This window comes from Primulina huaijiensis, chromosome 6 (genome assembly GCF_012295235.1).
Source record: "Primulina huaijiensis isolate GDHJ02 chromosome 6, ASM1229523v2, whole genome shotgun sequence".
In the NCBI taxonomy this organism is placed as follows: domain Eukaryota; kingdom Viridiplantae; phylum Streptophyta; class Magnoliopsida; order Lamiales; family Gesneriaceae; genus Primulina; species Primulina huaijiensis.
In genome coordinates this window covers 11,431,369-11,449,195 of record NC_133311.1, presented here as the reverse complement: position 1 = coordinate 11,449,195, position 17,827 = coordinate 11,431,369, and the positions used below count along the sequence as shown (strand labels likewise).

Sequence of the window (17,827 nt, the reverse complement as noted above, 5' to 3'; positions counted from 1 at the left end):
CTCGTTAAAAGCTCGTTTATCATGTTAATCAAGCCGGGCTCGAGCTTGATTCATTAATAGCTCGTTTATCATGTTTAACAAGTCTGGCTTGAGTTCGGCTCGTTTTCAAGCTCGTAAAGCATAGAATTGAGCTCGAGTTTGAGCTTGATTTGAGCTTGTTAAAAATTAAATCTATCTATGAACTAATTTTAAATCAGATATAAAAATATAAATTCATTCATAAATAACCAAAACGACAAAAATAACAACTAAAAAACATAAACTCATTATATTATTGAAAATCCCAAAATAATACATCTAGCATCCAAATAACAAATATTCGTCATACACTGATATCACCATATAAATAACATTGCAATAATTTCACTCCTATAATACTCCATTCGCTGTGTTCCAAATAAATTTTATTTTTTAATCAATATAATGATATGCAAGTAAGATAAAAAAATATAATTGTGACTATATGGTGTAAATTCATCTTTTTTTCAACTATATTTTGTGTTTAATTCCTTCCATTAACATTAGTACTAATATTTTTATTTTTCAAGTCAAAAAATGAGCCAAGTTCGAGCTTATGAGCCACCTAAATGAGTCGAGCTCGAACTCGAGCTTACGAGCCACCTAAACAAGCCAAGCTCGAGCTCGCGAGCCTATTATCGAACATATTTGCGAGTGTCACGTCCTGATACCGGGGTGGGTTGACATCCGGCGTTGTTTTACAATTATTCAATCGTAAATCAACAAGCCTCGTAGTACAGTGTACAACCAAATCAGTCTTTTTCATAAAATATACATTGTCTTTACAACGTAATCAACTTAACAAACGAGTGCGGAAGCGAACAACGTAAAAATAAAAGATAGCCAAATTCCAAAGTATGTCTAGATCAACTGAAACCTTGTTACCATCCCCAGAAATGCATTTGCTCTTCTTCTTCAACTTGTTTTTCATTCTTATCTGGGAGTGAGAGGTGTAAGGGTGAGTATTTTGTGAAATACTCAGCAAGTGGGGGACGATCGATCACAATAACACAAGGATATACATATATAGATCTTAACAATTCGAAATTTTACGTGTCTCAACAAAAGTCGGAACAATAAATAGACAAAATGATCGACACGACATAACTTATATATATTTATGTAAATATTAAATGAATTTCATGTCACAATAATAATTCATAACAAAATCAGGACATGATATTAACAATGAGCATAACTTATCATATGCATATAGACATATCATATATTATTCGTATTGCATTGTTATTTCATCTTATTATCCATGGTGTTACTGATCAGTCCCCTATATGTAATTCCTCTAAGGGGTGAGGCCATATATCGGTTATTATTACCCACCGCATCAGGGCCATAAACTTGTCATATCTTATCATGTTTTAGGAAAATTTTCTTTTTTACCATTTCTAACTTGAATCATAACAGTGCCTTTAAACATAATTCTTAGAATACACCAAATTGATGTTTAAGAATATATAGTAGAATATAACATGAAACGAAAACAACATAATTTTGAAACGAAAGGAACATGGATTTGAAATTGATTTAAACATGCTTAACAATTTATCGAAACGAAATATTCATATATCAAATCGAAGGAATATATCATGTCGATCGATTTTTCGAAAACATACTTAAATACTTTAAAACATAAGCCCACTTACCGAAAAAGGTGCTCCAAAATTACGGAAGAAACAAGCTGGAAGTTATCGTCCGAAAATCCGTAAATTAGCTAAACTCGGTTGAAATCCGAGCAGTTTTTTTGCCGAATTGTTTCACAAAATTTGACCGTATGGATGAGGTGAAAATTTTGATATGATGTTCAAAACATATGAAAGTGTAATATGAACGGTGGAGATTAGATTTGAATAAACCGTTGGACTGGAAGTTTCTCTCGAAAATGAACAGAATTTCTAACTCGAAAATATCACTCAAGAAAATGTGGATGGTGTCCAAGCTTCATTCATGCTCTAGTTTGAGAGGTTTATGGTGTGTCTTCCCTCATTCTCAAAACATCTATTTATAGGTAAGATTGGAGAATAATTCTTATAATTTAATGCATGCTTTAAAATATTTTTATTATTTTAGTCAAAAATTTGGGCACAATTGTTTTTCAATGTTTTGAACTCTTGTTTTTTCAATGTTTTGAACTCTTGTTTTTCAATGTTTTGAGCTCTTCTTTTTCAATGTTTTGAGCTCATGTTTGTCAATGTTTTGAACTCCATAATAGATAATAAATATAATACTAATACTAATAATTAATAATAATAAATCATATTCTTACATTCATCCCTCCTTATTGGAAGTTTCGTCCCTGAAACTTGAGTTTTCTAGATTTTCGAAAGATAGGGATATTGCTCGAACATCTTCTCTTTTAGTTCCCAAGTAGCTTCTCTTTCGGTATGATTAGACCACTGTATCTTAACATAGGAAATATTGTGTCGCCTTAATACTTGTTCTTTGGTGTCCAAAATTCGAATTGGAACTTCTTCATATCTTATTATTTCATTCAGATTACTTTCCATCAGGAGCGGTCCAGTTTCAAGAACATGACTTGGATTTGGGATGTATTTCCTCAATTGTGAAACATGAAATACATTATGAATTCTTGACATATCTGGTGGCAATGCTAGTCTGTATGCCAATGTTCCGATTCTTTCTAAAATTTCAAAAAGTCCTATGTAACGAGGATGTAATTTCCCAGCTTTATTGAATCGAACAACTCCTTTCATGGGAGAAACTTTTCCGTAATCTTTTTCTCCACCGGTGCCCTCCCCTTGTCTCCTCTTTAGATCCGCCCAACTTTTCTGTCGATCTTGAGCAATTTTGAGTCTTTCTTTAATAATTGTTACTTTGTCTACGGTTTCTTGGACAAGTTCAGGTCCAATTATGGATTTATCTCCTACCTCATCCCAGTATAGAGGTGATCGACATTTTCGGCCGTACAGAGCTTCGTATGGAGCCATTACAATACTGCTATGATAACTGTTATTGTAAGCGAACTCAATTAAAGGTAGATATTCACTCCAATTACCACTGAATTCTAAAACACATGCTCGTAGCATATCTTCAAGGGTTTGTATTGTTCTATCTGTTTGGCCATCAGTTTGAGGGTGATAAGCTGTACTGAGAGTAACCTTAGTCCTCATAGCTTGTTGAAAACTTTTCCAGAACCGAGATACAAATCTTGGATCTCTATCAGACAGAATGCTTGCCGGAACTCCATGTAATCGCACAATATTGTCCATGTATATGGTAGCCAATTTTTCCAGATTATAATTCATGCGGACAAGTAGAAAATGTGCAGATTTTGTGAGTCTATCTACGATTACCCATATTCCAATATGACTTTGCCTAGACTTTGGTAAACCTACTACAAAATCCATGGAAATATGTTCCCATTTCCATTCTGGAATTTCCAAGGGTTGAAGAAGTCCTCCAGGCCGTTGATGTTCAGCTTTAACTTGTTGACAGACCTGGCATCTAGAGATGTATTCTGCTACATCCTTCTTCATTCCGCTCCACCAGAAATTTTTCTTTAAATCTCTGTACATTTTTGTACTGTCGGGGTGAACCGAAAATTTTGATTTATGTGCTTCAGACATTACTTCCTGCCGAAGATTCTCGATGTTTGGTACACACAATTGTCTTTTCATCCACAAAACTCCCTTCTCGTCTATATGAAGATCTTGTGACTTCTTTTCTTTGACTTGTTCTTTAAGTTTTGTCAAAGTAGGATCTTGATTCTGTCTTAACTTGATTGTTTCTTGAAGGGAGGGTTGTGCAGAAAGTGAAGCTAGGATCACTTTACCCATGTTTTTCCTACTTAAAGCATCAGCTACCTTATTTGCCTTGCCCGGGTGATAGCTTATTGTTAAATCATAATCTTTTAACAATTCAATCCATCTTCTCTGCCTCATGTTCAATTCTTTCTGTGTGAACAAATACTTGAGACTTTGATGATCTGTGAAGATCTCGCATTTGGCGACGTAAAGATAATGCCTCCAAATTTTTAAGGCAAAAACTACCGCAGCTAGTTCGAGGTCGTGAGTAGGATAATTTTTCTCGTACGGCTTCAATTTTCTTGATGCATATGCGATTCCTTCTTGCATGAGTACGCATCCTAAACCCTCTTTTGATGCTTCACTGTAAATGGTAAAGCTTTTGTCCTCAGTGGGTAGAACCAGTACTGGTGTAGATGCAAGCTTTTCCTTGAGCGTTTGGAAGCTCTTTTCACACTCCTCACTCCAGTTAAATTTTGAGTTCTTTTGTGTGAGTTTTGTAAGAGGCGTAGCTATTGAAGAGAAACCTTCAACAAATTTTCGATAGTAACCTGCCAATCCCAGAAAGCTTTGAATTTCAGTTACTGCCTTAGGTCTCGACCAGCCAGTGATTGCTTCCACCTTTTTAGGGTCCACAGATACTCCTTCTTTTGAAATGATATGGCCTAAGAAAGTCACAATTTTTAGCCAGAATTCGCATTTCTTGAATTTCGCGTATAACTCTTTTGCTCTTAACATTTGAAGAGTCAGGTGAAGATGTTCTTTGTGATCCACTTCACTTGGGGAATATATGAGAATGTCATCGATAAATACTACCACAAATTTGTCGAGAAATGGCGTGAATACTCTGTTCATGAGATCCATGAAAGCTGCTGGAGCATTTGTCAATCCAAATGGCATTACCGTAAACTCATAATGGCCTTATCTTGTTCTGAAAGCTGTCTTTGGAACGTCTTCTGGTTTGACCTTCAGTTGATGATATCATGTTCTTAAATCAAGCTTGGAAAATACTGTGGCTCCTTTGAGTTGATCGAAAAGATCATCTATCCTTGGAAGAGGATATCTGTTTTTGATTGTGATCTTGTTGAGTTCTCTATAATCGATACACAATCTCATACTTCCATCTTTTTTTTTTATAAATAAGACTGGAGCTCCCCAAGGAGAGACACTTGGTCTGATTTGTTTATTGTCTAACAACTCTTGGAGTTGTTCTTTTAGCTCATTGAGTTCTACTGGAGCCATTCGATAGGGTGTCTTTGATATTGGTGTAGCACCTGGTACCAAGTTAATCTCGAATTCTATCTCACGGTCCGGGACCATTCCAGGTAACTCTTCTGGAAAGACATCCGAAAATTCTTGTACCACTGGAATATCTTCTATCTTGAGCTCGACTCCTTCTTTTCCTTCATTTACCATTGCTAGGTAGACTATTTCTCCAGACTTCATGGCTTTCCAGGTTTGAGATGCAGAAAGGAGTGATTTATGTTTCTTAGCCTTGCCATGGTATGTGATTTCTTTTTGGCTAGGAGTTCGAAGTTTGATAATCTTACGCCGACAATCTACTATTGCATGACTCTTGGATAACCAATCCATTCCCAGAATAACGTCGAACTCCACCATGTTGACTTGAATCAATTCAGCGTTGAATGTGTGCTCATTGATATATACTATGTAGTTCCGATGTATCTTATGTGTTTCAATTGTTTTACTGGTAGGAGTAGCAATTCTAAAAGGTTCAACAAGTATCTCTGGTATAAGCCCTAACATCTTAGTGAATCTCTTAGAAATAAATGAATGAGTGGCACCACAGTCAAACAACACATAAGCTGAAATTTTATTAATTATAATGGTACCTACCACGACATCGTTTGCATCATCTGCCTCTTCTTGAGTTATGGCAAACATACGAGCATTGGTCTTATTCTCCTTTGGCTTGTTGAGGGTAGCATTAGTGTTTGACCATGTCGTTTTCTTTAATGGTTCAGGACAATTAGCAATTCGGTGTCCCATCTTCCCACAATCGAAGCAAGCACCAGTGTTCCTTCGACATTCTCCAATGTGTCGGTAGTTGCATAATGGACACGGTTTTATGCTTGAGAATGTTGTAGTTGAATTGGAAGGAGTTCCCTTGAATGGTCCACTCGATTGGTTCGACCTTTTAACTGGTTGTTTACCTTGAAAAGATTGTCCAGAGAGAGGTCGTTTATTTTTATTTTCATCTTCTCGGCGCTTGATATCAGTCTCAGCTCTAATGGCTGCTCCCATTAAATCATCAAAACCTGTGGGTTGGTAAACTGCCAGAGCTGATTGGATACGGCTGTTCAGACCACGTTTGAAACGATGCATCTTCAGGATATCATCTGCCATGATGGCAGGAGCATAGGTTCCAAGGGAGTTGAATTTAGAAGTGTACTCCACAACAGACATATCAGGGGTTTGAGTAAAATTCTCGAATTCACTCAACAATTTTAATCTCAACTCTGATGGATAGTACTGTTTCAAGAATGCTTCTCGAAATCTTTGCCATGTGATTGGTCCGACTTCTATCATATTTGCTGAGATTGTCTCCCACCATTTAGCCGCCTTTTCTTCTAGGAATGGTGTCACCACAGTCACTTTTAGTTCATTTGGCACTTCAAGCAATTGGAGTTGTGTCTCAATATTCTTGAGCCAGCCTCGACCAACTTCTGGGTCAGGGTTGCCGTCAAACGTTGGGACTCGATTCCTCCGAAGAGATTCATAATGGTGTTTGATTCCATTCGGTGGTGGAGGTGGTGGTGGCTGATTAGTGTTGGTATTTAAATCGCTCATTCCTTGGAGAGTTGTTGCCACAATGGTTGCTATGGCCATTAAATATTCTCTGCTAAGGCCAACTCTTGCTGGTGGTGGTGTATCTTCGTTGTTATTGTTGTTGCAATCATTGTTGCGATTGGCATATCGCGGGTTGCGGTTGGTACGATGGGGTCTCTCTGCCGTTTCCTACACGCATGAGAATTTCTAAGAGGTTTGAATAATTATGTACAAAAATATTGAAGATTATCTCAAATATGAAATCAATCAAGGAATAGATCAAATAAACTTTTTATTGATTCCAATGAAAAGGAAAAGCAATACAAATCAAAGTTTTCAGAAGTGCAATGATAAGAAGCAAAAGAAAGAAAATGGGTTATCAATTCTTATTACAAATAGTCACGACACTAAATACTCAATCATCTAAAATCTCGCCATCTCCTAGTACTTCATCTTCCATCTGTTCTTCTACCGGTTCTAATTCTGGCTCCAATGCCATAATGATGGCATCCTCAAGATGATGAGCATGATTATGTAATTGTTCATTTTGCATAGTCAAATTCTGCACCGAATTCTGCAGTTCTTGAATGGTTGCCTCATCTTGCTGACGGCGTTGTTTTTCCATTAGCAACATTTGTTGAATCTGAGACTGTAGTGCTTGGGATTCCTCTAACATTCGTTAGCGTAATCCATCCATTTCAAGGGCTATTGTTTGGGAAGCCTCTAGTTTGTTCTTGGTCATTTCGTGCTGTTTTTCTTCTGAGTTAAGATAATGCCAAGTCTTTGGCTAACAATTGATCTTGATATTTTTGTTGTTCCTCATAAAGTTGCGCTCTAAGATGTGCCATCGCAATTTCGTGGTCGCTAAGGGCGAGTTCACGCATACGTTTGGGTATTTCAGCACGAGTACGGGGAGCCATTTCCTGAAATAAAACAAATGGAAAGGCTTAGAATAAGGAGTTATGATATTCACGATTATTACCCAAAAACGTCAAAACGTGATTTTGGATGCTTCAACAATAGAATGTTGCGATTTTCAGATGTCACGATAAGAATAGTGAATATTGTTCATTGGTAGGAATTCGCTATGGTCTTGCCAAAAACTGACTTTGTCAAATTTCCTATGGCAATTTTCCAGCCGGATTATGAACCTGGAGGGCCCTGATACCACTTAAATGTCACGTCCCGATACCGGGGTGGGTTGACATCCGGCGTCTTTTTACAATTATTCAATCCTAAATCAACAAGTCTCGTAGTACAGTGTACAACCAAACCAGTCTTTTTCATAAAACATACTTTGTCTTTACAACGTAATCAACTTAACAAACGAGTGCGGAAGCGAACAACGTAAAAATAAAAGATAGCCAAATTCCAAAGTATGTCTTGATCAACTGAAACCTTGTTACCATCCCCAGAAATGCATTTGCTCTTCTTCTTCAACTTGTTTTTCATTCTTATCTGGGAGTGATAGGTGTAAGGGTGAGTATTTTGTGAAATACTCAGCAAGTGGGGGACGATCGATCACAATAACACAAGGATATACATATATAGATCTTAACAATTCGAAATTTTCCGTGCCTCAACAAACGTCGGAACAATAAATAGACAAAATGATCGACACGACATAACTTATATATATTTATGTAAATATTAAATGAATTTCATGTCACAATAATAATTCATAACAAAATCAGGACATGATATTAACAATGAGCATAACTTATCATATGCATATAGACATATCATATATTATTCGTATTGCATTGTTATTTCATCTTATTATCCATGGTGTTACTGATCAGTCCCCTATATGTAATTCCTCTAAGGGGTGAGGCCATATATCGGTTATTATTACCCACCGCATCGGGGTCATAAACTTGTCATATCTTATCATGTTTTAGGAAAATTTTCCTTTTTACCATTTCTAACTTGAATCATAACAGAGCCTTTAAACATAATTCTTAGAATACACCAAATTGATGTTTAAGAATATATATTAGAATATAACATGAAACGAAAACAACATAATTTTGAAACTAAAGGAACATGCATTTGAAATTGATTTAAACATGCTTAACAATTTATCGAAACGAAATATTCATATATCAAATCGAAGGAATATATCATGTCGATCGATTTTTCGAAAACATACTTAAATACTTTAAAACATAAGCCCACTTACCGAAAAAGGTGCTCCAAAATTACGGAAGAAACAAGCTGGAATTTATCGTCCGAAAATGCGTAAATTAGCTAAACTCGGTTGAAATCCGAGCAGTTTTCTTGCCGAATTGTTTCACAAAATTTGACCGTATGGATGAGGCGGAAATTTTGATATGATTTTGAAAACATATGAAAGTATAATATGAACGGTGGAGATTAGATTTAAATAAACCGTTGGACTGGAAGTTTCTCTCGAAAATGAACAGAATTTCTAGCTCGAAAATATCACTCAAGAAAATGTTGATGGTGTCCAAGCTTCATTCATGCTCTAGTTTGAGAGGTTTATGGTGTGTCTTCCCTCATTCTCAAAACATCTATTTATAGGTAAGATTGGAGAATAATTCTTATAATTTAATGCATGCTTTAAAATATTTTAATTATTTTAGTCAAAAATTTGGGCACAATTGTTTTTCAATGTTTTGAACTCTTGTTTTTTCAATGTTTTGAACTCTTGTTTTTCAATGTTTTGAGCTCTTGTTTTTCAATGTTTTGAGCTCATGTTTGTCAATGTTTTGAACTCCATAATAGATAATAAATATAACACTAATACTAATAATTAATAATAATAAATCATATTCTTACAGCGAGCCTATTATCAAACATGTTTGCGAGCTCACGAGCCGAATATCCTTAGGGTTGAGCTTGGTTTAATTAAATTTTCAAGCTCGAAATCGAGCTTGAGTTTGGTTTGATATAATTAACAAACGAACTCAAACGAGCTTTTTATCGAACCGAGCTTCGAATAGCTCGCAAACAGTTTGGTTCATTTACATCCCTAAAGGCAATTAATGCAAGAGTAAATTTTCAATAATTCCCCAATAGAATATTTTCATTTATGTTATATCGAAGAATAAGGCAATTAACACAAGTATTGGTATTAATACCCCTCTTTTTTCAAATGAGAATTGATACAAAACTTTGAAAATATGATGCTAATATATGATATTAGAGTACCAAATGTTTCAGATCTGGTACTGATATATGATTTTTGAGTACCCAAACATGTATAATAAGTATTTGTATCAATGACATGTGTTTGTTCGGATGAAAATTAGTACAAAATATTAGACATGTGATATTAATATACGATATTCAAGTATCAAATTTGCTATTAATATTGTAAGGTCCATGGATTTAATTCACGTAACCTGAATGCAAGAAATCTAGGATTTTTATTTATAAATTATGTGTTTAATTATTTTTGTGCATTTTATGCATAATTATTGCATCATAGAATTTATTTAATGAAATTTTAAAAGTTCATGCATTAGGTTTTCTAGGTACATTTCGCGCTCGAACGAGGAACGGAGACCGGAGAATTATCAGGAAAATTATTTTATTACAGGATTAATTTTTATTAATTATTATAAGGTGTTTTAAACGTATTTTTCAAGAAATGGGCTTTGTTGGGTATTTTTACCCGCCAGAACATATTTTCAGCGGTACGTAAATTTTATCAAATCGGGAGACTTATTGAGGGTTCGGCTAATATTTTCAAAAACATTCCAACACGAAATATTTTTCTAGTGTGTGTTTGGACTTAATGGGCCTAATTTTAAGTTTGCTGGGCTTAAAACTCTTTTTAAACTTTAATTAAGCAATTTAGGGTTCATTAGCTAATTGTTATCTATTTAATTAAACAACTAATTAACCCTAACCTAAGCCTAAACTCCTACAACCAGCCGACACCCTCTCCCTATCAAAATCTCTCGGGTTTCAGCAGAATTCCACCAGCAAGGCTTCGGCTACCACCTTTCTTGCAAAGAGAAATTCCTCCGGCAATCGTTCTTCGATCTCCTCGCGTATATACCTCATCAAGGCATGCTTTGTATCATTTTTTATGCATCATGCACGTTTTATATGCTGATGAATGTGTTTATGCATGATAATTTTTTATCCAGCTTGATGCATGAAGGATATTCGGTTTTCTTTGCTTCGGTTATGTATTTCTTCCTATTCACTCACGTTCCTGATAATCTGTTGTGGAAGGGCTGCTGGTTGGTGATGCTATAGGTCTGTAATCATCGAGGAAGAAGGGAGTGTAAGTTGGATACTAGGCTGTGTCGAATCAAGAAGGAGTTGAGTGCGTTCCTTGAAGCATAGGCTCGTTGGTGAGGAGTTTTGGCCGATCTGCTTGAACCAGCGGCACAAGGGCCAATCCAAGGCATGGACCAGACCTTGGTGGGTCTGAGACACGGCCTAGGAAGGCTCGAGCACTGCGGGAACAAGCCCTGTAGGCGATCGAGCGTGGGTTAGTGAGAATCGGTCGCAGTAGTGTTCCTTAGGGTTCTAGCGCTTGTTTCCGTTGTGTAAGCTCCATGGGGCTGGTTGTGTGGGTCTGGTAGGTCCCTTAGGGTCTGGTCTTGGTCCCTAGTAGATTGGTTTGGGGCTGGTTGGAGTGGTTAGCAAGCTAGGACCGAGTTGAGCGAGTGGGTTTTGTTGGAATAGGTGCTGGAATTTCAGCAGCGTACAGCAGAGTGTTCGGGGGCTTGGGTGGGTCGAATTTTGAGAGTTTTAGGGCTACCTTGGTGATATTAAGTGGTGTTTTAAGTTGGGAAAAATTTGGTTGAGTTTCGGTTCGGTTCAGGGGTAAAACAGGGACCCCGGTCCAAGTTTTAAAACGAATCGGTTAAATTATAAAATGGGTTCGAGTTTATGTCTAGGAATGCTTATAAATATGTTTTGGGACATTTTAAAGAGTTTGCTAAGCTTCAGGTCAATTTTTGATGCCCAGGGGTAAAACGATAATTTTTGGGTTTCTATGAGCAAAATGGTCATTTTGCACCCGGGGTGAGATTTAGGTACTCGCAGCGCCCTGAGCACAAATTTATGATATTTTAAATGTTTATACATCATGTTCATGATTTTTATGAAATTACGATAAATATGTTGCCTGCTTGGTTTAAAGGAAAAATTATGTATATGCATGCTTTTATTTAAGTGGTGAAATGATGACACGTTTTTGAAGGATGTGAGTTGGTTGTGACTAATACGATGACACGATGACATGATGACACGATAGGTTGGGGCACAGTGGATGGGTAATGCTGTCGCTGATGCCTCCGCCGCTGGGTACCTCGGTTACACGTAGATGGATCCATCGAATGACATGATAATACGAAAGTCACAGCTGACGAACGGAATTCAAATTAATAAAATGAACACGTATATGTTGATACGATGATACGTACTATGATTATTGACATGTTTTGGCAGGTCACAATTATGCATATGATTTTACCGCAGGCATGAAATGTATGTTGATTACGATATTTTTCATTGCTGTTTGTTACATGAAATGTATGTTTTGACAGATGTGTTGAGTCTTTAGACTCACTAGGTGTGTGTGCTGCAGGTGATCAGGATTTTGAGGGGGCTAGAGGTGCTGAACTCTGAGCCGGCAGTCATGGTGGGCGACACGACCCGAGGACCTCATGATTTTCCGCACGTTTACGATTTTAAGTTATTGAGAGGATTTGAGCATTTATATGCTATTTTATTTACTGATTGATGTTAGGATTTTTACTCGATTTTACTTCGCTATATTTTTATTGGTAATTACTTACGATTATTTTTAAATGGCATTTTCTTTAATAAGGANTATCATATTTTCAATTTTCTATATCGAGTTTCATCCGGAAAAACATATGTGAACATAAGGAGTGCATAAACATTTTTTTATGTGAATATGAGACTGTAGGAGAAAAAATGTCACTAACAAAAACTAAACATAATCTTATCTTTGGATTTAGGGATTTAAAATCAACTCTCCCTCAGTGAAATATAGAATTGGGTTTCGGGTCAAAAAATTTAAGTGGTTCCTTTCAGTGGTGAATAGGAATTCAAAGATTCGTTTTCATTGATAGTGAAATGTCCAATGGGTAGGGATCGGGAGATTGGTTTAAAGAGGGTGAATAAATAATCTCAACAAAGTATGGAACATATTTCGGTTGGGTTAATAATATAGAATTGAAATTCTCGTCAGTTGGCTATCAATAAGACAACAGTTGGGTACTGTTAAAAAAAAAAGCTCATTGAACTAGTTTGAACACCTTAAATGGCTATACTAATGAACAATTAGGCTACGAAATTGAAAGCAAAAATAAGGTAACGGAAAAATGTAAATCCACAAATATGTTTCTTGATGTTCGGATACTTGAATAATTCATACATCACTATTTCTTCCTCTCAAGAAGGGTTTTCACTAAAATTCTTTGATAATTACAATATTTTTCAAATATCCATTTCATTATGACTTGCCACTGCCTAACTGAAACTTTTAATATGCTCACAACTTAATCAATTAAGATTATCATTAAGACTTCTTATAGACAATTACAAGTATTTTGCAATGAAAAACTTTAAAGCACAAATGATCCTTAATGATCAGAATAGGAAACTTTAGTTTGTGCTTGAATAACTGCTCGGTCAGTTAGGCTCTCAAAGACTTGATACTCAAAATTCACTTGAAAGATCCGAAGATTAGAGGATTAGAGATTTTTTAGAGTCCATCCAATTGATCTATTTATAAACTTTATTGCAAAGATTGCCTTTTCGAATCAGATAGTCATTTTAAAATACAGTTATCGTTGTTGTCATGTCATTGTCTTTTTTAACAAATCATACACTTTTGTTAGTGTGCATGGACTCTGTCATTCTAACGGACTGATAAAGCTATTTTGAAGATTTTTTTCCAATATTAGCTTGGTTCTGCTCTTCAAAGAATATTCTAGACATCTTTAGAGAATTTCTGTCGAACAGACTGACTCGTTCAATAATGCAAACTGGTCAGTGAACCTCTATGGATAGCCTTTCTATTAGTTAGCTTCCATTAGTAATGCTTAGACACCTGTTGGGTTCTGAATATCAGTTTTACGTCAGGAAAACTTTTATGCATGAATGATCAGTTTCTAGTTTGTCTAGGCTCTGTAAATTTTCTTCAAATAGTTGCCATCTTTCACCAAAACTTAATTGATCCATGAATTTCCTCTTTTTTGTTGATTGACAAACTATGTACTCACAGAAAAAATTGAATTTATATAAAATCTGAAATAAAAAAAAAATGCAAAACTGTTACATTGATACACAGAAGCACTATTTCTTATTACATTTTTTGAGCGATCTAGAGTGCTTAGATTTATGAGTTGACTTCGGTTGCGGCTGCTCTTTCTTTTGAGTCTGAATTTTGGATTCAGTTTTCTTCTGGATATTGCTCACTACCTTTTTTGTCAATACCACTCAGGGCTTTTAGGTAGTTGGGCACAACATTCATTTGATTACTGACATCATCAATCTTCTCATTTAGATTTGAATTCGCAACATCAATTTTGGAAGATAACTAAAAATGATTCACTTGAATTTGTCCAACAAGAGATGTAGTGGCAGCGTGTGCTTTCTTGGTGCACTTGATGCGACTTTGATTGTTGCACTCCCAATAGCAGGTANAAAATGGTTCCAATATATTAAATAATCATATTTATATTATGTTATATACTATTTTCTTATAAGTATAAAATATATACCAAAACTTATAAATGTTGTCAAGTATTTATTGTGTTATATATATTTGTAAACACTAAATCAAGGTTCCCACTTTAAATAGTTGGTAAAACCAAACTAACATTTAAATGGTACCAAAAAATTAATATTATGATATATTGATATATAATAAATCAAGGCATCCATTTTAAATGGTTGGTAATACCAAACTAACATTTAAATGGTTCCAAGAATTTAATATTATGATATATTCATATATAATAAATCAAGGCATCCACTTCAAATGGTTGGTAATACAAAACTAACATTTAAATAGTTCCAAGAATTTAGTATAACATATAGCAACAATAAATCAAAACTCCCACTTATAAGTAGGATATAAAAATGCTTAAAGAAATAAATATAACATAAACAATAAATAATGATTAAATAATATAAAATATAGATTATTACCTTTTAATAACCTTATTATCATACCAAGAGCTTCACCGTTTCATCTCAACCTTGGGAAGTTAGCTACTCATTATTCAAAGTATAAAACTTTGAATATGAAATTAACATGCTAATTATATTTAAATGAAGAAATAAAGGAAAAATAAAGAGAGAAATATTATGAACTCAAAGATTTGTTTATAGAATGAGGGATATCTCAATTCATTACAATGCACCTCTATTTATAGCCAAATTTGGGGAGATAACCACAAATAAAATATTATTTTTTTTACACATAAGTCTTCATTGGTGTTTCAAGAAATTATATTTTAATACACATCACTTTTGAAAATCTTCCCATCCGAATTTTCTTTTCCACATAAAACAAAACATGTAGATATCTGAGTTGTTTGAATTGTGGTAATTTTTTTACCATTTGACCAAGTAATTTGATAGATATGGTCAAAATGCTAGAGTATGGTAAAACTACCACTCCTTTGGTAACTTTATTTGTTGCTTAATTTGATCTCAATTGTGAGAGGATTTTTATCTTATGCTTGTCACCAATATTGTAGATATTATCATCAACTTTCTACAAATCCAAGAATCATCTTAATCCCATTTGCAACGCCAATGTTATTCTTGTTTTATCGAACCTGTAAAAATATTAAAAAACTTATAATTACACAACAACTTATTTTTTATACAATTTATTATAAAACATATAATATTTAAACAATTAATAAAACAAAAACTATAAATTTATATTATAAAACATTTAATTAATGTACATTTTTTATGTTTATCAGTACTCTAATGTCATAAACATTTCAAGAACATTTTTGGAATGTCCTGCTTGTTCAATCATTAAAATTTCTGGATCAACCATCTTCACTTCATCTATTTCTGTGGGGACCCGGGCTCTAACTCAATTATTTTTGGGATTAAGTGGATCTTTGCTAGAAAATGTGGGTCAAAATTTTCCTTTTTAATATAAAAAACAATTGTATATAAATCATACACAAATGATATCTCTATTTCATTTCAACCGAAGTAAATACATGTCTTGATTCATTACAGTCATACAAACTAGCGTTTAAACAAAACAACTACAGATCAACATGTAGAACCACTAGTTCATCGTCTATGCCCGTAATCACCACGCTATCTCGATCTCTCATCTTTGTCTCGACCCTGATCCTGTCCCACCTGTTGTTATGCACACATACAGACACAACAACAGCCGGAAACTCCGGTGAGAACAAATCCCAGTATAAAACATGTATACATGCATGTCATACAATTAAATACAAAGTCATAATACATAAATCAGTAATTATGACGCATTAGTGAATACAGATAAAACTCTTCGACTCTTATTCTCTGACTCGACTCATATCTAAGTCTAGGGATCCCGGTGTGAATAAGACGTAACAAGTCTCCCACCTACTCTCCCAATCGTGGTGGCGGTACATCTTATTCCTAGACTTCGGTCCTGTCTGTATCGAGTCTCTACAATCGGAGTCGATATTCTCCTATGCTTCAATACCACCGAACATCTAGAAAGTTTTGCAAATCTGCCAATAACTCTCCTATCTCAATGCGTGTAAATAAATCAAGATAAATCACAAGCATAGCAAGGTATAGAGATCTAGTATGTGATTTTGGGAAACTCGAATCAAATCTAACTCGAGTTGTATCTTCCCGAATCAACATGAATTATACCTTTCTGTCTGTTAATCTGACTCTATCGAAGTCTCGAACTCAAGGCCTGTCAATACTCAATCTGGGAATGACAATATCGAGGAGTACAATATCAATACACCGATCAATTCAATACTGGATATAATCAGAATTAAATCAAATTCTGTTTCGACAGCATAACTGCACAATCTCAATATACCCAACAATACAAATATCAACAGATAGCAATCTCAACTCATAATCCGTAATAATACAAATCTGATATCAATTCTCACTCAATTCAACTCCGAAATTCATAACAATTCTATACGGTATCCGTTCTTCAATCCGGTTTCGATTATATGAGGTCTAACATATCAAGAACATCATATAGGAATCATATCAGATTCTGGCAATACCATAATTTCAAATCATCTCAAAACGTAGTAAAACTTATGTCCAGTTGAAGCATGCGTTGATAGAAACACAGTACTGAAGTCGGATTTAAAATCAGACGGACGGATATTTCGTAAATCAAAAATCTACAAGATAAAAGGCGTAAGGATTTCTCGTAGTTTCCCAGGAGCTCTTATCGTTTCTTTTGCTGGGAGGAAATGAATGAATTCCAACTTTATATATATCAAGTTGCATGTCTAAGCTACGTGTCCTCTTTTCACATATTTCAGGCGGCGCTCGGGCGGTCAAGAACTACCGCCCGGGCGCGGAATGTTCTGCCCGCACTCGTTATGCACTGGCGATCGAGTGGTCACAAACTACCCCCCGGGCGCCACATCTTCTGCCCGAACATAATCCTATTGAACACTGGCGCTCGGGCGGTCAAAAACTACAGTTCGGGCGCCAGACTCTCTGTCCGAAACCCATTCTTGTGATGCATTGGCGCTCGGGCGGCCTTTTTTTACCGCTCGGGCGCCAACAGTTCTGTACAAAATATACATCAATCACATGCTTCACCCAATCTGGTCTCGGAATGGTCCATCTATAATCATATCAATTCAAAAATCAATAATCCCAGATTAATGGAATCAAAATCTCGGGCATTACAATTTCAGTAATTTCCGATAGAGAGACTACTCCTTCAATCCTCACAACCTCTTGTACTGTCTCTACTGGCTCAGGAAATAACTTTTCCTTCTGCACAACTTCCTCTTCTACAACTTCTTCATCTTCAGATAGGATCATCTCTTATTATGGATATGTGGTAACTTGTGCGATACCTGGAACTTTTATTTGTTCGATGATAAGTGAAAATGACGGTAGATCGCCCATGAACACATCATCATACTCATGTTGTGCAATGGACTGCACAACTTCAACAATTTTTGCCAAAGAAATCCCCCTAACATGTGGAGATGCAAAAGCTTCTGATTGTTGTCGGGGAATCAGCG

The 17,827-nt window shown here is 35.4% G+C and overlaps 1 protein-coding gene across 1 annotated transcript; it reads right to left on the bottom strand.

The window, feature by feature from the left end:
- Positions 1–2,345: 2,345 nt before the first annotated feature.
- LOC140979080 (uncharacterized) lies at positions 2,346–7,263 on the bottom strand. The gene is made up of 4 exons (XM_073444432.1): positions 7,036–7,263; positions 5,072–6,776; positions 4,134–4,462; positions 2,346–3,947 (listed from the first exon to the last, which is right to left on the bottom strand). Exons 1-4 carry the CDS (start codon positions 7,261–7,263, stop codon positions 2,346–2,348), a joined length of 3,864 nt encoding a protein of 1,287 aa, XP_073300533.1.
- Between the last annotated feature and the right edge of the window lie 10,564 nt (positions 7,264–17,827).

Bases quoted from the DNA above. Each gene is read 5' to 3' on its own strand.
- LOC140979080 (XM_073444432.1), bottom strand. From the start codon at position 7,263: ATGTTAGAGGAATCCCAAGCACTACAGTCTCAGATTCAACAAATGTTG. The intron at 6,777-7,035 runs GTACTAGGAGAT...TCATGCGTGTAG, and splicing joins AAGAACAGATGGAAGATGAA to GAAACGGCAGAGAGACCCCA. The intron at 4,463-5,071 runs GTGCTACACCAA...TGACTTTCTTAG, and splicing joins CGAGATTAACTTGGTACCAG to GCCATATCATTTCAAAAGAA.